General features: G+C 44.6%; 2 protein-coding genes across 3 annotated transcripts; one reads left to right on the top strand and one right to left on the bottom strand.

Annotated features, from left to right (window-relative positions):
• On the bottom strand, positions 330-2,155 carry LOC8066184 (pentatricopeptide repeat-containing protein At2g18520, mitochondrial). Its single transcript, XM_002452446.2, has one exon. It carries the CDS (start codon positions 2,077-2,079, stop codon positions 673-675), a length of 1,407 nt encoding a protein of 468 aa, XP_002452491.1. The 5' UTR covers positions 2,080-2,155; the 3' UTR covers positions 330-672.
• LOC8066182 lies at positions 2,273-23,556 on the top strand. 2 transcript variants are annotated; one of them, XM_021459651.1, is made up of 18 exons: positions 2,273-2,869; positions 3,240-3,648; positions 3,742-3,813; positions 4,011-4,073; positions 4,931-5,116; positions 5,979-6,363; positions 6,894-6,985; positions 8,017-8,766; positions 8,995-9,267; positions 15,719-15,874; positions 16,763-17,166; positions 17,278-17,746; positions 17,890-18,231; positions 20,089-20,917; positions 21,013-21,071; positions 21,241-21,705; positions 23,033-23,071; positions 23,141-23,556. In XM_021459651.1, the coding sequence occupies exons 1-18, from the start codon at positions 2,487-2,489 to the stop codon at positions 23,321-23,323; spliced, it is 5,559 nt and encodes a 1,852-aa protein (XP_021315326.1). In that variant the 5' UTR covers positions 2,273-2,486; the 3' UTR covers positions 23,324-23,556. The 2 variants fall into 2 exon arrangements, with proteins under 2 accessions (XP_021315326.1, XP_002454215.2); XM_002454170.2 differs by having other exon boundaries at positions 2,274-2,869; positions 3,364-3,648; positions 23,141-23,491.

Genomic DNA, 24,691 nt, shown 5'->3' with positions numbered 1-24,691 from the left:
AAGTTAAACCATCTCATACACAGAAGAAAACTATCAGATGTAAAATCCTGCAGAAGATGCATGCTAAATTTCTTGGATATAACTTAAATATGAGAAACTTTTAGCCGCATGTGTTTCGATCTGGGCTATGGCAGACCTAACACAACCTTCAAATCCACCCAGCAATGCAATTTCGATATATACCCTGTTAAAGCAGTTTTATTTCTCACCATGAGAGCACTCAAACTGAAAAATGAGCTACTTTTTCTTTGTTTTGCTGCTTGATAGGAAAGCTCTGGTGCCAAATCTTATGCAATGATGCAGGTCTGTCAAATCTTGTTGTCAAATGATTCAGCCATTCATAAAATCAAACTCCTATTTGACTGTCTTTAGCAGTGCAAATCAAACAGTAATACAAACAAGAGTGGTAAGAGGACTGCAAAACACAATGCATTTATCATATAAAATGATGACAAGATAAGCATCACCAAAACAATAGCCTCTTAGCATTATACAGCAGGCATACCAGGTATGCTTTCATCCCAAGAGTTGGCCATGATAGCAGCTCAGGAGCCTGTATTCAGAATCTAATGTTTACCACTACAGGGCAGCATTAACAATTCTTCAATGTAGAGAATGTGATCAATGCAAACATCCTAGACACATGAAACTTGAAGAACATGGTAATACCGCTTAGGCACGACCTTGTGGCACTTCCTCACTAGATGATGCTTCAGGCACAGAAGCTTCATCATCACTGGATTCTTCTGATACAGCAGTTTCCTCAGTTGCAGATCCTTCCAGCTCAAGCGCCTCTGTCTCTGCAGCATCAGGCCTAACCTCAGCAACAGTTTCTCCAGATGTAACTTCCGACTGAGGAGTTCCTCCACTATCTGAGTCCAATCCAAGCTCCTTCTCAACCTTCTTCCACCCAGACAGCAAATTCTCTGGGAACATGTTTTTTACCTCTGCAATAACCTCTTTGGCATCAGCCACCCTTCCTCCCTTTGCCAATCCCTCCACCAACCTTTTCATTGTCCTAAAATCTGGCACTTTGCGCTTCTTTAAGCTATCCTTGAAGATGCCCAACCCAGCATCAAAGTCTCCATGGGCACATAGCTCTGCTAACATGTGCTTGTACGTGTAAGCATCTGCCGAGCACCCCTTCTCAGCTAGGGAGTGGTAAAGGACCTTAGCATCCTCCAATTTGCCACTCTTGCAATAGCTAATCATGAGGTAATTGTAGGTGATGGTGTTCGGCTTCAGTCCAGCCGCTTCCATCTCTGTCATCACCTCAATAACCTCTTCTGGCTTCCCATGTGCCATGTAATACAGGGCCTTCACATTATAAGTTACCACATCGGGCTCACATCCACTCTCTACCATCTCCTTCCACAAGGACTCAGCCTCATTGGTCATCTTCCTTTTATACATGGAATCGATCAACGAAGTGTAAATACTGGCGGTCGGTGAGATACCTTGTTCACGCATTAGATCCAAGACTTGCTTCGCCTTAGCATCATCGCGGTTCATGCAATAGGCCTTGACAAGGATGGCATAGGATGTGGCGTCTGGGGTGATCGAGAACTCCTTGGAGAGCTCAGCGAAGAGGACAGGGACGCGGCGGTAGCGGCGGCAACGGACAAAGGTGGAGAGGAGGGCGTTGAAAGGGAGCGGGGAGATGGGGGCCGGGAGGGACGGCGCAGCGGAGCGAAAGGCGTCGATGGCCTTCTCGGGGAGGTTGGCGGCGGCGTAGCAGCACAGGACGGCGGCGAGGTGGGTCTCGGTGTTGGACGCGGTGAGATGGGAGGAGAGGAGGGCCTCCGCTTCAGCGAAGCGGCGGGAGAGGGAAAGGCGGCGCGCCGCCAGGGAGAGCGCGTGCCGGGTGGAGGCAGCGGAGATGGACGCCGTGTCGATGGCGTCGAGGATGGAGACCACGCGGTCCGGATCGCGCTCGCGGCGGAGTTGCCGCTTGGCGTCCGAGAACGGCGTGGCGCCGGGGTCGGTGCCGCCGGTGGTGGTGGAGAGCGCACTGGAGAGGCGGCGGCCGTGGGCGTGGGTGCGGCGGCCGTGGCGGAGGAGCGTCGCGAGCGCAGCCATTTTCGTGGGCGGCGACGAGACGAGGGGAACTGGGGGGAGGAGGGCTTTGTCAGGGTTTTCTTCGCTAGGTTTTGTGACTTGTGACTTGCGAAATGGCCAGTGTTGGGCCCAATTGAGGTCGCCGAGGGCATTACGGCGCACTCGAGTTTAGCCGAACACAGAGTTGGGCCAAATTACACAGAAGCAAAGCATCCATCACTCACGCTCGACCCTACCTCCTCGTATCGTAAAATAAAATCCCCACCGCAGCCGCCGCAGCCACCGGTGACATCGCCGGTCGCCGCGTCGCTTCCCTCCACTGGGCCACCACGCAGTACCGCGCACGCTTCGCCTCCTCGAACTCACGCTCCCCGTGCCTGATGCCGCCATAGCCGAAACTCTGAAGCCCTAAACCTCCCGAAACGATCATGGATGAGCTCGTGTCGGCGGCGCTGGAGGAGGTGTGCGCGCGCCTCGCGCCGGGGATCCCCGTCGTGGACCTATGGCCGGCGCTCCGCGGCGCGCTCGATGCCACGGGCCTCCCGCTAGGCCCATCAGTCAAGCGCGCGCTGTGGGCTCGCATCCTTGCGCTCCGCGTCGTCAGCCTCGTGGAGGGGGCCGGGGACGGGGTGCCCGTCTCTGCCGGCGACCCCGCGGAGACGGACTTCGAGGAGGCCGAGCGGCGGGGCATGCGGCTCGTGGCGAGCGCGGCGATCAGGGACAACTTCCTGGGGTTATACGAGCGCAGATTCGCGAAATCGGAGTTCAGTGCCGTCCAGAAGGCGACGTTGGAGTGTGTTGCTGCAAGCAGGTGCATATCCGCAATGGCTTTTGAGCGAATATATGATTGTTACACCTTCCGTTTCAAGTTCATTAATCAGTCTGGGGGTTGGGTATTTGTGACTTGCTAGGAATTCAATATGTAATAACTCAATTTATATATGATGTTACCTTGCAAGAGAGAATTTATGTTATGTGTGCGGACTTTAAAGCTATAGAGCAGCAATTTTAAACCCACAAATTAGTAGTATTGTCCAACAGAATGGTTATTAGCCTTTCTTGGACTTTTGTACCGTTTCCAATTTATAACCTGTTCACACAATGCGGTATGTTCATATTCAAATTCTTTGTCTTGCTTTTAACTATGTTTGTGGTTTCTTACATCATGTTTTCGTTTATAGGACTTCTGGGGTAGCGCAGAGTGAACTTTGCAAAAAATTTAAAATGAAAGGAAATAATTTCCATTTTATTGCAAAGAGTCTTGAATCACAGCGGCTAATAGTTAGACAATCAACTATAATAAAGGTGAAGGACCACGGAGCTGAGAGGGAAGATGCCTCACAGAATAAACATGTTGTCAATACCAATTCACTATATCTCTCCCGATATGCCAAGGACTTGAACATGACTTCACAGCAAAGAATTGAGATTACAAAGCCTGAACTACTTGGGAGCAATGAAGAGACCAATGTAGATGTTTTCCAAGAAGATGGAACTTTTGATGTTAACTCCAAGAATGATATATCTATTCATGATTATCTTCCAGCAATGAAAGCCATATGTGATAAACTTGAAGAAGCAAGCGGAAAGGTCAATTTCTCCCACATTTCCCCCCATTGAAGCTATGCTGATATATGCTTCAGATTTTTCCAGTTTGCTAATTTGCTTGATTATTTCCCCTAGGCTCTTGTTGTCTCAGATATAAAAGTCGATCTCGACTACAGGATGGCATATGGGCACAGAGCATGGAGAAATGTAAGCCTCCTTGAAATAAGCTATGGTGTGTTTGGTTTGAGGAACCAACTTTTCCTACCATTCCTCATACTGAGCAAGTAGATTAGGTTTGGATAGTTCATTCAACATTCTGCTCCTCAAACCAAACACCCCAAGTTTACACTATCTCTGTTGGTCCTTCATTTTCATGGGTTGCTACTTGATGACATATTCCTCAGGTATTGCATAGGCTAAGAGATGCACAACTTGTTGAGACATTTGATGCTGAAGTTGATGATAAGGTGATGCTAATCTCTTGCTATTTCATATTTTCACTTGCTATTTAATGCCACTTTCTAATACTTTTTTTGGGGTTCATTCTCTCAGTTCCTGATGCTTCCTGTTGGGATTAAAATGTTAGTTTAAATCTGTAATTCAAAAATTGTTAGGCTTTTAGAAGTGTAGTTTGTCATAGGATTTCCAGTAACTTGAGTTACTATTTATTAGCATGATTCCATACCCCAGTTTAGATGCGAGTTCAAACATGCATATCTTTTTGGACTGAAGAGGCAAGCTATGGTTTGCAATTCCATTTTTGATTAAATATGACTGAGAGTAAACATGGTGCTGGAGCTGAGACTTTGTACATTTCAACCCAAAGACATGGAATGCTTGACTAGATCGAGAAGCTCGACTAAACAGAATTGGGGAGAAGTTTTATGTTATATATGGTAATGGCCGCACCTATAGTACCCAAATCTCGAACTTCCTATTTTGAAAATAAAAATAGAAAAATAGGAGAAAAATATATGACAGAAAAAAAATAGGAGAGAAAAAAAACCCGAGAGAAGCAAAAGTAACTTTCGAAGGTTTAATTACGGAAGCCCTACCCAACGGAATGTTCTGCGTTCGCCTAGAGAATGCCACACCTAAATGAGAAAAAAACATCATCTCACTGATCTCGTCCACCCTTTGAGCTTCCTTTGGCAACAACTACTTTCGGAGCTGCAACAAATAAGACACAATATAATGTACATAATCTGGCTACGCTTTCAACCACATAGATGATTCACTCTGCACTGCACCATGCCTGCTTTAATACTTTTCTGTTCCATATACATTCTTAAGCAGCAAGCTATAATGTTATTCCATGTTTCAGGTTGTCCGCTGTTTGCGTCTGCTGAAAAAATTTGATCCAAATGAGTTTCAGTCAAAATGTATAGCCTCAAATTTTAAATTTGTCAAAAAAGGTCAGGCAACTGATCAAATTTTGGAACTTCCATTAGAGAACTGTATATATGATATGATCAGTGCCCAAGGGACAAAAGGTATTACACTTGTTGAGGTACTTCTCTGAACCTTAAATTGGTGCAACTTTGTTGTATTATGTGTTAGAATTAGGTTTTCCCTTGACTTGGGCCAACCCTAACCAGGGTGGCAATATGGATGCTATACATGGGCCTCATGGGCCTGAATACTCATACTCTAACATTATGTGTTTTCAATGATATGCTAGACTGGTGCTTACGTTATCCTATTATTGCACTGCTGCTGTGCTTCCTTTCTAGTTATGCATGTTATCGTTACCTTATTTCTTCAGTACTTAATTATGTTTGCCTAAAACCAATTCGAAGATATTTGTTTTGTTTGGTTGTGGACTAGTTTCAGCAATAAGTTATTTTATTTAGGGACCTGGAAACATGAATTTTTCTCATGCAAAGATATACAGCAACTTCTGGGGACAGTAATAACATTGTTACTTGATCCAATAAGCCAATATGCTTCCTAGGTTATGCATGTTATCGCTACCTTATTTCTTCTTCAGTACTTGATTATGTTTGCCTAAAACCAATTCGAAGATATTTGTTTTGTTTGGTTGTGGACTAGTTTCAGCAATAAGTTATTTTGTTTAGGGACCTGGAAACATGAATTTTTCTCATGCAAAGATATACAGCAACTTCCGGGGACAGTAATGACATTGTTACTTGATTCAATAAGCCAATATGCTTCATAGCGGAAAAAATAGATGCATGATCAAAAGCTTCTGTCTTGAACCCCACAATGCATTGATGATCAATATATGGAGAAGCTTGAATGCACATCATTATGTGATGATTTTGTTTGCTTATGTCATCTGATGTGGGGCGATAGTTTGTTTTTGTTTATCTTAAAATCAGTAACTAATGTCTAATTCAACTTCTGATTAGATTGGCAAACGTCTTGGACTCAACAATTCAAAAAAACTTCATAAACGAGTATCATCCATGCTAAAAAAATTCGACCTAACATGGGAAGCAGAAGTTCCAGACAAGACATCACAGTACCGAATTTGGACTTCAAAAAACTTCTCACTCTACAAAGCTGGTACTGCTCTGCAAACTTTTGAGGCACTATCAGAAGACTGTGATGATTGTTCGGATTTGTGGTCCCTAGTTCCAACTAAAGGTTTGGATACTTTGGAATCACCTAGTTCACATGGAAAACTACTCTTGCTTGAAGAAGAGAACCATGACGAACCAGTTGGACATCATATCCAGAAGGACCAGAACGACCTTGATGCTTCTGCTGTAGTTTCTCAGTTAGTTGAAGAAGGTACAATGACCTAGATTTGCATAATTTATCTCTTCATTTTGTTAAGGTTCTGTGGTTAATATCTCTGGGGATTGCCATGCTGCAGTAAGAGCTTGCAGTTTCTGTACTGTCTATAAACTGTGCCATGCTTTGACTTTAAGATCACTAGTAGATCCATAGAGCTTTATGTTTTTTCGAAGCATATATCTGATTAATGCATCTATAGCTGGGCAGTATAATCTGTTTCAAATCCTGCATATGTTTTCCTCAAAGAGTCCTATTTAAATCACGAAGGGCACTCTTTGGTAGGTTTCTAGATTCACAAGTTTACAAGTTTTTCAGCTAAGGGTGGTTATTAGTTCTATAAAATTTTTCAAGTAATACAGTGCCTTGATTTTGCTGGCTGCTACTTCTCTAGTTCTTGTGTATCGTTAAGTTTCTTTATATGGGATTAGTTAATCTTTTCCTTGGCAAACTGGCAAGCTATATGTTTAGGTTGCAAGCAAATTGCTACTCAACTCAATGTAAGTGATTATGTGCTTTTCTCTTAGATAAAGTTACTTTGGGTCAGAGGAGGAGGCGTCGGTGCCGTCCATTAACTTCTGATGATCAACGCCATAGAAGGATTCTACACATGTTAAAGGTTGCTTCCCAAGTATTTGTCAATTGAGATTCTTTGCATAAATGATCTATCAAATGCAAATGTGTATGTAATTTAATATTTATGACAGTTAAATATTGGATGTCATGGCATGGAATTTACTCTATATTTGATGCAGTACCTGTTCCATATTTCATTTGCATTGTGTATGCAACCTGTCATGTGCTGGTCTTATTATCTTATTGTTACTTATTGTTTTTGCTGTCACTTGTTTACTTCCTGTGTTCATAATTGGGAATTGCAGAAACGGGTCAGTTTTTTTCCTGAGTGTGTTGGCTTTAGGCCAGTATGCTTTTTAATGGGGGTGGGGGTGACCCTCTATGATTCAAGATAAGCATCCCTGGTTTTTGCAGATGGCATGGTGATATGGTACCGATAGTTATTCTAGCATTTCATATTTTTCTTCCAGATAAAACTTCTTTGATTGTAGTCTGCTATTTTGTTTTTTTTTCATATTAAACTATTTTGGTTGTTTATATTTCTTCAAAGGGTTAGGCAGTGTATATTTGTAGTCACCATGACCTGTGAGACAAGCCTATTTATTATGGGCTTTGATAAATTTTCACATGCATTCTTGTCCTTGTCACCCTAGGTAATACTATCCCCATTTTCTAATATATGTTGTTCAAATCTGTGCAGTCAAAGCCTCTGATTGTGACAAACTAACTAAATATAAACTGTATGAGTTGGTAGTTTGGAAAACTACCAGTGTATTCATCAAGTATTTTTTTAAGCAATATAACATTTTTTACAATTCTACTATCATTTTCATATATAATAATTTTCAAAGTGGCATATTGTAGACCACCTGATATATTGTTGATGGAGTGAGTGATAGTTACTACTTAGATAATTCTTTTTTAATCCTAGTCAGAGTTAGTAACAGCAACTTTCAGTTTTCAACATTTTCCTTTTTGTGTGTGTTCTTGTTCATGCTAGCCCTTTGCATGCCTTTACCATGTCTAGTTGTATTTGATCATTCTGTTTGCCTTTTCTCTTTGGAGCCCTTGCAGAAGAAGAAATTTGTACTGAAGGTGGAGTTACATAAATGGTTAGAACGTCTTGAAAAGAAGGATGGAAAAATAATGGATAGGAAGACATTGACTCGCACGTTGAATAAGCTTCAGCAAGAGGGAAGCTGTAAATGTATCAAAGTCAGTGTTCCCTTGGTCACAAACTATACTCGCAGTCGTCTCATTGATGTAATACTGCATTCTTCTGTTGGAGACTTGTCACCAGAACTTGTGGACCAATTTAGGATCAGACAAAGGAACTTTGACACTCAATCTCGCGCAGGTGCAGCAGCTAAAGTGAAGCAAAATCAACATATGACTGCCATACCTGGCCTGAGGATTTCACGCAGGGTTAAAGTTTACAAACCATTACTATTAGAAGCTATGTATGCAAATGGATTCATAGGTGCAAAGATGATTCGAGCAAAGTTATTCCATAAATTTCTGTGGGCTTATGTCAATTCTTTGCCAAGTTGGTGCAATGCCTTTAGTTGCGCCAAAGAAGGGCATTATGATAAGAGCCTTAATCAATCATGCCTGTTATTTTCTATGGAAGAAGCCATGAAAGAAATGCCCCTTGAACTCTTTCTACAAGTAGTTGGGTCAGCAAAGAAGATTGATAACATGATAACTTGTTGTAGGCTTCAAAAAACACTTTCAGAAATACCTACCGAGGAATACAATCAGCTCATGGATACTCATGCCTATGGTCGACTCTCACGTTTAGTAAATATTTTGGACAAGCTCAAGGTAATGCACTTGATATTCTTTTCTAATATTTGTAGTTAACCTTGTGAGAACCTACAACTTAGGTGTGCTCCTAAAAACTGTTGCTGAACATTAATCTTAAAGGCTATTTAGTAATTGCTAATTTGCTATACTTGGTACATATGTTCGATACTTGCTACATTGTTCAATAATCAATACTTAATCGCAGAGGTGACTCAACGAACTGATCACCTTAGCTATGTTTCACAGCTGGTTCAGTTTGCAAAAGAATTCTTAGAAGATGCTGGTGTGCCGTCAAATGCCATGTCTACACATTTGATGGAGCTCAGGCCTTACATCGAAGAACCTATACCAAAAATTCTTCCATCTTCCCAACTGAACAATCATCGGAAAATTCGGCATGATTTTGTACTTTCAAAGCAAGAGTTTGTTGATTCATATTGGGAAACACTAGAGTGCTGTTATTCAACAGCTGGCTTGGCTGACCCGTTGAGTGCCTTCCCTGGCAGTTCTGTCCCTGAGGTTTGTCACATCTGCTGTACATCATTTACGCATAAGATTATCACCTACCACCCTCCCTCCATGCTGAATAAATGTACTTATTTGTTTCCCAAAAAAAGGGTACTTAGCGCTTGTTTGTTTCCCCAACTTACATAAGCTAGCTTCTGGGTCATTGGCAGTACTGTAATAAACACCACCCTAGATGCCGAAATAATTTCTCCACATTTGTGTTTACCATATTGCCCTTGGGCCATAAGCTATCTTATATGAGTCCGGAACTCCGGATGGAAACAAACAGACCCTTAGAATTTGAATTGTCAAATTCCTTAACTTTGAATGCTAATATAGCCTTGATAACTATTTACATTGACAACTATGGAAAATAATGACTTGGATTTGACATGAGAACATTTCATAATATACATATTTTATTCGTTTAACTTGTACATCATTATAAACCACTTGGTGGGGAAAAATACTTATTGGAGATTCCTATCCAAAACATTATATTCGTGAACCAGGAAGTAACCTTTGTACTTTTCATTTTTATTTAATCCATTTGTGTACTAAAGAAAAAATATATTTATATATTTATATTTTCTATGGTATTATCAAAATTTGACTCAGTGTGGTTTTTTTTTCTTCAAAATTTGACTCTCTATTATTGTCTGGACAAATTGCATAGTGTTGTTTATTCCACTTAAAATATGCTTCACTAATCATTATCTTCATATTTCTGCACTTGATATTAATTCTTCTTTTCCTCCTATTGTTTTAACTGAGCTGTGCATGTTTGTTGTGGGGTTGGATAGGTGTGTTTTGTCAAGGGCGTCAAACCCCTGACTGGCTGGACCACGGCTACGTAGTTCATAGCCGTCGGCCGTCTTCTCCGGTGAGGTTATGCCCCTCTACCATAGGCTTAGATGAAAGAGAGATAGGAATTGTTCTTGCTTGCTTTCAACGTCCTGGTTACAAGCTTATAAGGCCACAACCCCAAAGTAACAAACTCCTAAAATCAAGGGACATTACCAAGAAGGAAACTAACAATATCTTTCCCTCTAGCCTAGCCACCCTACGCGCGCGCTCTCAGCGTCCCCAGACGCCGCGCTCTTCGCGCCCTCGCGCGCTGCGCGTTCTGCAGCCCGGCGAATGTCCCTGGCCCGGCGCCTCCTGGTGTAAACCTTTCCCCACATGACATCTCCCCCTCCGTCGAAGCTCAGCTCGTCCTCGAGCTGGAAAGAGGTGTACTTGGTGCGGAACGCGTCGACATCTTCCCACGTAGACGACGCAACAGACTCGCCTTTCCAGTGGATCAAGACCTGGCGCACACCACGGGCCACATCTTCCCACGTAGACGACGCAACAGACTCGCCTTTCCAGTGGATCAAGACCTGGCGCACACCACGGGCCAGACGGTAACGCACGGCCCGTGCAGGCTCTGGAACAAGCGCTCCATGGTGGACTGCTGGAAGAGGAGGAGGCGCAGCTAGTGGAGTCCCCTGGAACTTCTTAAGAAGACCGACATGAAACACGTCATGCAAGCGTGCTCCCGCTGGCAAGTCGAGGCGGACGGCGACGTCGTTGATCAGCTCGGAGACGCGATAAGGCCCGAAGTAACGGGGCTTGAGCTTGCCCGTCGATGCTTGGGGCAGAGAGGCAGCCGAAGGAGAGGCCATTCGCCTACTCGATAGGTCACTGGACGGTGGCCTGCGTCGTAGTGGTGCTTCTGGACGTGCTGAGCTTGCTGCAGCCGAGCACGAATGTCGGCGAGGAACTCCTCGCGCTCCTCCATGCTCCGAGCAACAGCAGCGACCCACGTCTCGCCAGGTTCGTAGGAGCGGAGTGACGGCGGGTCGCGGCCATAGACGACACGGAACGGTGTGTCCCGCAAGGACGTCTGGTAGGCGGTGTTGAAGACGAACTCCGCCCACGAAAGCCACCGCAGCCATTGTCGCGGCCTGTCATCTGTCAACCTGATTGGCTGCCTCCGACTGGCCATCGGACTGAGGATGGAACACCGTGGACATGTGCAGCTTCGTGCCCATCTGGCGCATGAGCTCGCGCCAGAACGTGGATGTGAATACCGGATCGCGATCCGATACCATGGACTGCGGAATGCCATGTAAACGAACAATGTCGACGAAGAATGCTTCTGCTACAGACTCCGTGGAGTATGGATGCGCCAGGGGTATGAAATGACAGTACTTGTTGAACCTGTCCACGACCGTCAAGATGACGGACTTGCCGCGCACCTTGGGCAGCGCTTCGACGAAGTCGAGAGCTATATTAGTCCAAACGCCGTGCGGAACGGGCAGGGGCATCAGCAGACCCAACGGGTGCAGGTGCTCTGACTTATAACGTTGGCAGACACCGCACACTTTGATGAAATCCTGCACGAACTGTTTCATGTTAGGGAAATGAAAGTCGCGGTGGAGTCGATGAAGCGTCCGCTGCACACCCTCGTGGCCGTCCTCGTGCACGGCTTGCACGATCTCCCGGACCAGGACTGAGGAGGGTGGAATGTAGAGCCAACCTTTGTACTGGACCAAGCCGTCCACCAGGGACCAGGGCGCGCCGCGAGCGCTGCTGGAGATCTCCTGGTGCAGCGCCACCAGCGCTGGGTCGGAGCCGTGTTCCTACCAGAGGCGCGTGACGAAGTCGAAACGTGGATCCGAGAGTGCGAGGATGGAGCTATCCTCGCTGTCCTCTATGTCACGGCAGGAAAGCGCATCGGCGACCGCGTTCGCCGCACCCGGCTTGTACTCAACGGCGAAGTCGAAGCCAAGCAGCTTCCCCACCCAATGGTGTTGGGGAATCGTCGAGAGCCTTTGGTCCATCAAATACTTCAGGCTGTAGTGGTCCGTCTTCACCAGAAAGCGGTGACCCCAGAGGTACGGCCTCCAGTGCCGGACGGCCTGAACAAGGCCAATGAGTTCGCGCTCGTAGGCGGCGAGAGCGCGATGTCAAGGGGCGACTGGCCTGCTGAAAAAAGCAATCGGGTGACCCTCCTGTATGAGCACCGAAGCCGTGGGAGGACGCATCACACTCGACGGTGAAGGGCTTGGCGAAGTCCGGCATGGCGAGGATGGGTGCCGAGGACACGACAGCCTTGAGGGCCTCAAATGCCGCAGCTGCGTCGTCGTTCCGGGAGAAACCCTCCTTTTTGAGTAGAGCAGTGAGCGGGGCAGCGCCGGTGCCGTAGTTGTGGACGAATTTGCGGTAGTAGCCCGCCAAGCCGAGGAAGCCGCGCACGGTGCGGGCAGACCGCAGAGCAGGCCAGTCGCGGATAGCCTGCACCTTGGCCAGGTCCATGGCGACGCCGGACGCTGAAATAATGTGGCTGAGGTAGGAGAATGACGTTTCGCTGAACGCGCACTTGCTGCGTTTGACGAAGAGCTGTTGGCGCCGGAGCTCCGTGAGCACTACACGGAGATGACGCAGATGCTCCGCCCATGTTTGGCTGTAGATAAGAATATCATCAAAAAATACAATAACAAACTGACGCAGAAAAAGCCGCAAGACGTCGTTCATGAGCGCCTGGAACGTCGCTGGGGCGTTGCACAGCCCGAACGACATCACCAGAAATTCGTAGAGCCCGTCGTGAGTTTGGAACGCCGTCTTGTGGATGTCGGCGGGGCGGATGCGGACTTGGTGGTATCCCGACCGGAGGTCGAGCTTGGTGAAGAAGCGAGCGCCGTGGAGCTCGTCGACGACGGGGATCGAGAACACGTCCTTGACGGTGAGCGCGTTCAGTGCGCGGTAGTCGACGCAGAAACGCCATGCGCCATCCGCCTTCTTGACGAGGAGGACCGGGGATGAGAACGTCGAGTCGCTGCGACGGACGATGCCCTGCTCGATCATAGCAGCGCACTGCCGCTCTAGCTCGTCCTTGTGTGCAGCCAGGTAGCGGTAGGGGTGGACTGCTACCGGCTGTGCGTCGGGCTTGAGGGTGATGGCGTGGTCGCGGGCGCGCTTGGGGGGCAGTCCGCTCGGCGCCGCGAACACGTCCTTGAAGGCAGCGAGGAGCTCATCGAGGAAAGGCGCTGCTGTTGTGGACGTGCAGGGCTCCACCTTCTCCTGGAGCGGTACTGCTGTCCAGCAAGTCGGGCGGCCCTGGTGCGTGAACGACACAGTGCCCGCGGTGAAGTCCTACGTCGAGCGCCCGAGGGTCTCCATCCACTGCGTCCCGAGCACCACCGGCAAGAGGCATGACGAACAAATCGGCGGCGAAGGAGAGGTCGCCGATGACGAGCAGGGCATGACGAAGAACGCCCGGGCAGGAAACTTTGTCGCCGTTGGCAACAGTGGCAGTCAGCCGTGGGCGAGGCTGGATAGGCAGCCCCGAACGACGCGCAGCTTCTTCCCCGATGAAGTTATGGGTGGACCCGGTGTCGAGAAGAGCGATGAGAGACGTCGCTCCCACCCCCACGCGAATCTGCATGGTCTTGCCCATGGCCACGCCGGCCACCGCATGGAGGGAGAATACAGGCGCCTCCGTTTCCCCGGCCTCGGCTGCTGCCCCGGCGTCGTCAGCCATGGCGTCGTCGATCTCGACACCGTCGATGAAGAAGATGCGCCTGCAAAACCTATTGTGGCCAGGAGAATATTTTTCATTGCAATTAAAACACAGCCCCTAACGGCTCTGTTCAGCCATCTCGTCCGGGGTGAGACGTCGAGGGTTGCCCGCGCCGCGGCCCTGCCGGGCGGCTACTGGGGGGGCAGGCAGCGCCAGCAGTGGTGGCGGCGCCGGGAGTGCTGCAGCGGTGGCAGCGCCAGAAGCGGGGAAAATCCCACTTCTTGTGCTTGGGCGGAAAGTCGGTGTCGCACGGCTCTTCCGGCCGACGGCCGCCGCCGCTGTCCGACGATGATGCGGATTTCTCCTTCATTGCGGCTAGGTCAGCCTTCATGGCGGTTATCTCGGTGGAGAGAGTCTTCAATGACGCCAAGACGTCGGCAAGGGTAGGCTCGGTCATGGCTGGTGGTGGTTGGTCGGGCGCAGCAGAGGTTGGGGATGGTGGCGGGGTAGCGTTTTGATGGCCGGCGGCAGTGGAAGATTGGTCGGAGTGGGCGGGAGAGGATCGACGAGAACCTGAACCTGATACTAGGTTGTCAAGGGCGTCAAACCCCTGACTGGCCGGACCACGGCTACGTAGTTCGTAGCCGTCGGCCGTCTTCTCCGGTGAGGTTATGCCCCTCTACTGCAGGCTTAGATGAAAGAGAGAGTGATAGGATAATTGTTCTTGCTTGCTTTCAACGTCCTGGTTACAAGCTTATAAGGCCACAGTCCCAAACCGAAAAGAGTAACAAACTCCTAAAATCAAGGGACAGATAACAGAGTAGGAAACTAACAATATCTTTCCTTCTAGCCTAGCCACCTGACGCGCCTGGGCCAGCTACGCGCGCGCTCTCAGCGTCCCCAGACGCCGCGCTCTTCGCGCCCTCGCGCGCTGCGCGCTCGGCTGCGCGTTCTGCAGCCCGGCGAATGTCCCTGGCCCGGCGCCTCCTAGTGTAAACCTTTCCCCACATGACATGTTTCATGGAATAACATAGCCTCATTTCCCTGGAGATGTGATGGAGAACTAAAGTAAAAATGGCACCAAGAAGGATGGATATAGAAGTGACATGAAATTAATTTCTTAATTGTTTTATATGTGGGCCACTGTCGCTCCTTATATATAACGTCAGCTGCAATGAATAAGACTTAAGTTCTTAACCATTAAAGCAACTCTTATCTCAAGAAATCAATCCTATGTTACTGAACTTGACTTAGATGAATAACAAACATCCTAATCTGAACAGCTTACTCAGGGCCAAGCTGCCCTGCCTGTGGAGCCTCGCATAAGTGTGGTCTTACATAATGTTGCGTTTAAATGGGTGACTCTGGTCTGTATCTTTGGTAGTTCATAGCCTCCCACTTCTGCGAGCGGGGTTTGATTTCAGTACTACGCGCCTGCTTCTGCAGTTGCTTTTAACTGATATAGTTTTTTTTATGAGGAACTGCTCCAGTGCTGTTTTTTTATTGAAAACACAAGAGAGCTGCGTATCATTATATTAAGAAGAAAGGGAAAAAAAAAGGATAAGAGCCCTTTCATGGACCTTAGTTCATTTGGGGACAGGGAGATAACCATTGCCAGGAGGAAGGCTAGGCAAAGTCCGCGTGGAGGGATATATATATATATATGAATCATAACACAAGAGACTTTATTGTTTATTACTTGTCAGAATCATTACACTATCTATTACTGAAGCCTTAAAACTCTTGCAGAGACCAGAATAAACTTACTTTTTCTAAAAAAATTACTGAAGCCTTGTTACTTGTCAGAGTTTTTCCACTATTTATTACTGAAGCCCATTATACCCACTGGAAACTTCTGTATTAGCTGGAAGTGGCTATCTGTCTAGCTCTCTTAGATCAGAGCTTTTATTTACATTGTTTTGGATTTGGATATGTATGACATTCTGTCCCATATAGGTTTCTCATCCTCGTTCATGGAGTACACTTAGAGTCATGACTACTGAACAACGTCTGGAATTGCAACAGCGTATTATGAATGTCAGTGAGAAGGGGAAAATTCCTTTTAAGGACTGTGTTAGAATAGCAAGAGAATTGAATCTCTCTGTAGAGCAGGTATGTGTTTAGATTTTCCTCTGTTCATTTATTGATCTGAAGCATTATATTTATTTGATCTCATTTTGCATTTCTGTATTTCTTTAGCTTGTATTTTTAACTCTATGCTACCACAAGTTCAGGGTTTGAACATAAGTAGCATGCAGTGCATTGTTTTAACATGCAAAATGGTTCATTTGTCACCATCTTGGAGTGCTTGTGTTTAAGCATGTGAGGCATAATGTGCTACTTTGCATTATTGGCTTGATTGTGTCATTATTCTGTGATCTCCCCCTTCTAGATGCTTCCCTACTCTCTTTCATGGGGTTGTGATGGATAAGGGAGCACCTTATTTGACATATTTACACATGCTGCAAAAGGTTGAGAGCAAGAGAGATGGTATATTTAGCGAAACAGTTCTTATTACACACTGCAGTGTAGGGGTAGATGGGGCAAATAAGGAATATAAGGGCAAGGGGATACATGGTGAATCCTCTGGTTTACCCTGATTGAGTGAACAATATGGAACATGAATGATATGTGCTTGGTTTATTTAGTGGGTAAAAACTCAGTGCTACAGACAATAGAAATGTAGAATAGATACCTAGGAAGAACAAATAAACAAAGGTAATTGCAATATCAATTGGAATGTAACATCACTGGCACCATTGGGACACAAGTACAAAAATATCCCATACCAATGTGCTAGCTGCTTCAAACTTGTTACCCTGCTGGCAAAGCTACCTTGCATAGCACTCCAGTGGCGCACATTGCGAGACAGGATATTTTTCACTATGGTTTTTTTGTTTCATTTATTTATCTTCTCCTACTGATTGACATTTTTAATTGTCTATTTTGTATACAGTTCTTCCTTAGTGTACTGATTAACAGGATTGGTTTCTTATATAGGTACTTCGCCTTTCATATGAAAGGCAATCTCGGCTCCGTGAACAGCCCAGCGTTACTGCTAAACAAAAGCAGCAAAGGGTTAGTTCTGGATTGACTCCTAAGAGAAGAAAGAGACGTGCTGATGGGACCAGCCTGAAGCTTCTTAAACGTAAAGTACAAGCAAGTGGATCTGCTGAACAAATATTGGGGCAACCTACTCTTGATGAAGATGTACCAGAGACAATGTCTTCATCATCCATTGACCATGCAAACAAAAGTGATCAGCCCGTGTCCAGAACTGACGGCGCTTCCACATATCAGGCAGATGAAGATAAGGAAACCAGTCCAATGATCAGTCGATATGCTATCTTAAGAAAGAGCTGCATGAGAAGTAAAAGATTCTTTTGGACATATGAATCTGATAGGTATTATTATTTCTATCTGCCCATGCTTGGTCTGAAAATTGATTTCTAAACCTCAATACTTTAGATGAATATTATGCATGATGGTCCTGACCATTTTATTATTATTTACAGAAAACTGCTGATGATATACATTAGAGTGCGTGCAATACTTGGAGCAAGATGTTATCGTGTAGCTTGGAGCTCTCTCTCTGATCTTCCAGCTCCACCAGATACATGTCGCAGAAGGATGGCAGTACTATTGAAAACAAACGAAAAGATAAGAGGAGCTGTCATGTGTATATGTAACCTTCTTGGGAAACGGTATGCTAGATATCTTGAAATGGAAAGGAGATTGAAAAGGAGAAGATTGCTTCCCCAGATTTCCGAAAGTAGTCACGAAAACAGTTTGGATTCAGATTGTGAGCAATTCAATTGGGATGACTTTGAAGTTCCAGAGATAAAGAGTGCACTTAATGAAGTCCTTGAATTAATTCAAACAGAAAAAGTAGATCAGACCAAGAGAATTGGGCCTATGAATAAAAAGAACATTAATAATGATAATGATGTCACAAAGGACACAATATGTTCACAGGAACTGCCGGTAAGTAATTTCTACATTTAACATATATTATACACTCTAACTGTTGAGATATACACATGGGAGTAACTACATCTTGGGAGTAGGAAATATTTTCCATATATAAATATATATATATTTGTCAATAATGTTTTTTTCCATTTTAGAATAATCAGGCTATACGAGGTGAAACCAAAATGAGTTCAGTTTCAGAAAGCGGTCTCTGCGATCTTGAAAAATCATGCGGACATTCAAATGCAGAAAGTGAAAACATGGATATCTGCTGCAAACCCCAAGAAAAGATCATTAAGGATCACAGAAATAGGATTATTGAAAGAGGTATATGGAAATCATTGGCTGTTGCAAATGCATTGGAGCTTCTGAAGTTGGTTTTCCTCAGCAAATCATTAGGATCAAACGTACAAGCTTCACTTGCGGCTACACTGCAGCTTTATTCAGAGAGCGAGATTTTTACTGCTGTTTCCTTTCTTAAAGAAAAAAGATTCTTGGTTAGTATTTCTGAACTTATATGTTTCCTTTGGAATATTTGTTTTCCAGTATGCTGTGCCCAACTTAGGTATTTTTATTAGCATTTGGGGCATGTTTGGTGTATGACCCAGGTGAGCCTTATGCCTTATCAAATTTTGGCTCTTCCAAACCCCGTGTGTTGCCAAGATGTTGGCAAATTTTAGATCTTGGTTTGTAGCCATACCAACTTGTTGGCAATCACAAACTGGTAGAGAGAGCCATGTCGAAGTTTGTCAAAAACTATGAATATAACATGGATCCACAAGCTTATCAATTTTTCCCTGGCAAAATCTAGCAAAATGGGAACTTGTCTTCTAAATAATTATTACAATATGATGCAACCACATTGCAAGTCCATTACGTCCTTCGTAAATTAGCTTCAAGTGTAGTTAGTGTTATCCTAAACGCTAAACGGTAAAGAGTCGGTCACCCTTTGTTGGATTGGTGCTGCCAAATTTTGAGTATTGGATTGTTGCTGCCAAATTTTCCTTGGTAACACAAGCCTTTGGTGCCAATCCAAAGTTGCAAATAGCAGGCTATATTTGTTGCTAATACCAAACTGTAGTAGGTTTTTTTGTTGGCTGTGAACCAGACAGCCAATAGTTTATGCAGCACAACAAATAGATGGATATGTGCTAAACTATAACTTTTGTTAGTCAAAAGTTAAGCTCAGTAGGCATTCTTAGTTTCTTATCTTGCAGTGAGTTGTGGTTTAAATTATATTTTATTAGTGCTCACACTTGCATACCAACATACACTTATGCTCTTGTTATAGTTTCATATGACCTCTCTTCTGGTATAAGCTGTTAAGCATATGGGCCTATATCATATATAGAGCCTCATGTGCCATATGGGCCTATATTAGATGGACCTTCATATACTTAACATTAGCAAACAGTTGATATGCTTTGAAATAATGTTGTAAGAATTTCTTAGTTTGTTCTCAAAGGATCATTTTTTCTTTCCAAATTACTTTTGATCACAAGTATAAGTCACTTAGATAATTGGTATCCAGAACTTTATATAAATTGATAGCACTGTTACAAATAAGCGAGACTGAATTGGATAATTGTATTGAGGCCCAATGGCGACTAATATGTCGAGTACATGAGAGACACAAGAGGGAAACCCTAGACTAGGAGATTAAACTAAAACCCTTGACTAACTATAGTAATAATACCTTAACAAGCATAACATTGGCATTACCTTAACAAGCATAATATTGGCATTACTAAATTCATAATGAAAACTACTTATATGACGTGTAACTATTTTCGTATGAGATAATATTGTTTTATAGATATTACCTAGTTGGACTTATATTTGTTTTTTTTGAGCGAGAATACAGCAGGGGGAACCCCCACTGTAAGATTTTTTTAATATTATTAAATAAATTTAAAAAAAAAGTCTGTACAACTATATAACAGCCACCAAAACAGAAGGAGAAGAAGCTAGGCTAGGGAGTCTATACAAAGAAAGAAAGCCGGTCGTTTAGCATCACTGAATCTCAAAGCTTGGAGTTTAGCTTCCTCCATGAACAGCCTCTTCCAAGAACTAGAGGAGGGACGACCTCTATCAAAGATGAAGTCATTTCTTTGCTTCCAAATTTGCCAGGCTGCGATGCTGAAGATCTCCATGAAAAAAGGGCTTTGAAAATGCTGCTTTGCCTGTAATAGCATCTGAAAGAATTCATTTGCATATAGACTTATATTTGTGATCAGAGGAAGCAGCACCCATGATATTTGAAATAATGTATGAAGGATATGGAACAATTAACTCTGTAACTAGTCAAACAATTGTTTTTTTACTTATGTGTGAATTTCTTCCCCATTTTGTAGGTTACTGGGAGTGGTGGGAAGCCGTACACTCTTTCTTCACAATTCTTAACCAATGCTTGTTGTTCACCTTTTCCATTTGGTTCAGGAAAAAAGGCTTCTGCATTCTCTAATTGGCTTATAGCTCAGCAAAAGAATACTACAGACAATGGAGTTTATTTGTATCCAGACATACAATGTGGAGAACTTGTTCATCTATTCTCTCTGGTTTTGTCAGGAAACCTTCTCATTTCACCTTTCTTGCCTAGTGAAGGAGTTGGTGAGGCTGATGAGCCTAACAGCTCTGGTCCTTTGGTCGTAGATACCAGTGATTTAGGTGACAACAGCCAGAAGCGCAAGGCTGATACGGTGAAACTGAAAAGTGGCAAGGCTAAGAAACAGAAGCCTTTGCCAAAGATAGAAAGTGACTTTTGCTACCGCCGGGAGAAAGGATTCCCTGCTATCCAAATAGGTCTAAATCTTCATAGAACTCAAACAAGCAATTTCTCACAAGAGTCACATGGTAAAGAATCCTCTATTTTTATTTCAAGCTGGGCAATGAGCACAAAGAATGTTGATTTGCATGCAGAATGGCACATCATGCCATCGTTTTCAAATTGCTTAAGTTCATATAGGCATTTATTGTCTGAATCTCAGTTGGAGAACTCTTATAGTGGATGGCCTTGGGATGCTATGAAAAAATATGCAGAAGAGTTGCATTCAGTATTTGAGCAGCGAAGTGAATTGTTCACATTGTCTCCTGAACTGTTCAGGAATGCATTTTGTATTATTCATCAAGCTGGTGGGCAAGGGGTTACTTTGAGAGAACTGTCACAGGCACTGCATCCATTAGGTACTTAATAATATGCTAATGGCCAATATTTTCCATAGTTTTTTTACTTAATAACAGCCATCGTTACAATTTTTTGTTCTTACAAAACTATGCAGCCATGCAGTTGGTCTTAATAATTGTTGACACTCTCAAGAGATTTCAGCTGGCTGTTAAGGTAATTCTTTAACATGCAGACTAGTACTGTAGGTGTGGGTTAAATGCTACTGTTGTTTCTTTTGGTTACAAATTTATTATAAGCTGCGCTGCTTTTTCGTCGAATTATTCTTAGGTTTGCTTGCCCTTGTCCATTAGCTAATGGGTGGGATTCTTCAATTGCTTCATAGGTCAATGCATATGATGGTGTTCAGATTGTGGACTCATTACATTCGGCAAAGTATCATATAACTACACTTGCAGAATGTGATAATTGCTGCTGTACAGATCCTTCAACTTCTCAAGTTGCTGATAATGAAAACACAAAAAATCTACTGGAAGAGAAGTATACCAGGCCTGTTAATTTTGCTGGTCCTATAAAAATGTTTGGTGATGGGCACACAGTGACAGTAATTAATGTTCAGAGCAAATTGAGCTCACCTCATATTTACAGCAAAGATCCTGGGGATGAGGAAAGGCTATCTACTCCAGGAGAGAACAATAAGGAGAGTAGTTGCTATCATAATTGTGAAAGGCACTGTTATCAGCCTATATTACCATGGATAAATGGCGATGGTAGCACTAATAGCACTCTCTATGAAGGTTTGAGTCGCCGAGTTATTGGTTATGTCATGCACTATCCTGGACTAATGGAGGTGTGTTTGCTTTTATTATTTGTGCCTGCTCTTTCTAAATAGGAAACTAATATTTTGCTTGTTCGTTGAGTGCAATACCACAATAAGTTCTCTATTTCATTTTACGGCATCACCACACTAGCCTTTACTTAGGAAAAATAAATTCATTTTTGAGAAAGAATTCAGGTATGTAGAGTCTAGCATAGACAGCAGGAAAGTTTTTACAATTCTATGAGTTATATGAATTGTTCACATCTGACTGAATTCCTCAAATTCGGTTGGTAGAAAGTTAGGTTCTCAAAATCAAGTTTCAGACATGTTACTACCTCATTTTGAATTATTCAAAATTTACTTTTGTGATAATACTGAAAAATCACTTTAGTTATGACAATCTGATTGGAGTACACTACTCATGTCGTCATATTTCGGAAGCCAGTTAAAAAAGAACTAATATCCTAGGCCAGAGATGGGGTACCCATGTATAGTTAGTTGGAACCCTACCTTTTTCTAGTATAGCACTTGTTATTTGGTACTTGTCGGTTTGCAAATGCTACTAATCTTTTACCACTTTATTTGTTCATAATACTTGACACTTGGCAGGACACATGCCTCCACCCTTTTACTTTGCCCATGGCTAGTTATTTAGTTCAGTTTGCTTATCTACAAACACAAATATCCCCTTAGAGAATATTTGACGTTTCGGACATAGACATGGTTTAAAAACATTACAACTTTGACCATTGATTTCTGTTGAAAACTTAATGTATACATACGGCCAACTAAAATTATGATAACAAGAATGTAATTTCAGTTTGAATATACATGCTGTCTTCATATGACATCTTAATACATATGAAGATGTCACAAGTTAAACTTGAATCACTTTTGTGATGGGAGTGATAAGTAGAAGACGAGAATTAGTTGTGAAGATTTTTGGCTGCACTGGATTAAAAATAATGGTTGCCTAGGTAACATATTTTTCAAAGTTGACAAATATCTGCGAATGGAGATTGTAGACATATTAGCTATACATGCTCATACATGTATGCTCCATATTTTAGTTTCTTTTATATGTTGACTTGAGTAGATACAAACATATTTGTTGTTTGATGTTTTTGAAATTATTTAGCTCGTCCTGGAAATGTTGTCTCCAATGCTATTAAAAATTCTAGTGATACATGTAAATGTGTACTATGTCTTATTTACCTTGATCAGGCTATCCTTTCTGTGTTGTAACTGGAAAATGGCTTCATTCTCAGATATTAAGTTACTGTTCCATTAATTGACTTTTATTCTAAAAAAGGAAACCATTGTTCTAATCGCATGCTTTACACTTATTGTGTTATAGGAAGATGTTATCCGTCGGATGGATGTATTGAATCCTCAGGTATCTGGCCCATTTTCTGTTTCGATCCTCAGGTTACTGTTCAATTAGTGACGCATTATCTTTTGGCAGACTTGCAGGACCCTGCTAGAAAAGCTAACGCTTGATGGGTACCTTCATGTTCGGGTGTTTGAAGAACCTGTGCCAATGGCTCCGACCATACTGCAGGGTTTGTTGAAGCAACACTCTAGTAAAGAACCATCAAAATGTGTGAAGCGCTACTTCGCAAACCCAATGAGCACATTACAACTGTAACTGAAAGAATAGTTTAACTTTGTTCTAGATCTAGAGTCGTGAGTGCATCATGATTTGGAATGTTTAAATGATACCCTCCCCAGAAGTGCTAAGGGCCTTGCAGAACTGAACCATCATCGCTTGTCCGTTTTCAAGGCGTGCTTGATCTAAGACACTCAGTCCCAGGCCGCTGTTGTCTCTGAGTTCTGCCGCTGTTAGTTCATGCATGAAGGTGGTGTTTGGTTGAAGGGTAATGGTGTATGGGATAGGGAAATGAGATACTCTGTATGCTGGAAATCATATCCAATGTTTAGATCCAAGGGAAATAGAGAGGGATAGGGAAATGAGCCCATCATTTCCCACTGATCCTATCCCATTGGGAGGGGTGGGTTGAGCAGGCTCATCGTCGACGCCGACTTCCGCAGGGCGTGAGCTGCGCAGACACCATCACCTCCCTGGCAGCGCCTGGCTTGGTCCCCTTCCCCGCGGCTGTAGCAGCCTGTTTCTTTTCCGCGTCGTGAAAGAAGGCGAAGTAGTAGGCCGTGTCGAGCTTGAGCTTGCTCCGAAGGGACGTGGCTGCTCGTTACCTGTGCAGTCGCGCTGCTCGTCGCCCGTGCAGCTGCGCTGGTTGTAGCCGGCCACCAGGGCGTATTTGTGACCCTGGCCACGACCAGCCTGGCTAGCCCGATAGGGCCAGACCTTTCTAGACCAGCCCCAATTGGTGCAAGGTTTCTTGTTTGCGTGCTTGTATGAAACGAGTCAGGCTACAACAAGAACGTGTTTGTGTGCCTATACCAAAGAAGTGTGGCAATCTTACACTGCGATGTGGTAGCATTACCACCACAGAAGCCTCACCGGCATATCATCGAGCACCTGACGAGCAACCATGACCAGATCCAACTCCTCTCTCTGGGCAGGCGCTAGCAGCCATGGCTGTCTCCTCCTCGCGCAGCCACTGCCTCCTTACCCTCCCTAGCATGGCGCGAGGCAAGCTCAGCCTTCCGGCCATGGCGGTGCGCGCGGAGCAAGCTCGGCCCCTGAGCCATGGCGAGAGGCGAGTTCGGCATTCCGGCCATGGGCAGCGAGTGCCTCGCGAAACGTCGTCCTAGCCGTGGGCGGCGAGGGCCTCGCACGCCGTCGTCGTGGTTGTGGCCGTGGCCGCGCGCCGTCGTCATGGCCATGGCCGCGAGTGCCTCGAGCTGACGCCACAGCTACAGGAGCAAGGATGGCACGACGGGGAGGGTGCCCACGAGCGCGGTGTTAGCGACACTGCGACGGAGGAGAGGAGGTAGGAGGTGACCGGAGGTGAGATGAGTGCGTCACTGAGCTCCAACGAGCCGCACTTGCGCTCGGATGAGCCGTGCTCTCAGGAAACGAACTTCCCGAGCG

The sequence above is a fragment of the Sorghum bicolor genome, chromosome 4, assembly GCF_000003195.3.
Source record: "Sorghum bicolor cultivar BTx623 chromosome 4, Sorghum_bicolor_NCBIv3, whole genome shotgun sequence".
Classification (NCBI taxonomy): domain Eukaryota; kingdom Viridiplantae; phylum Streptophyta; class Magnoliopsida; order Poales; family Poaceae; genus Sorghum; species Sorghum bicolor.
This window is presented reverse-complemented; position numbering and strand designations above follow the sequence as displayed.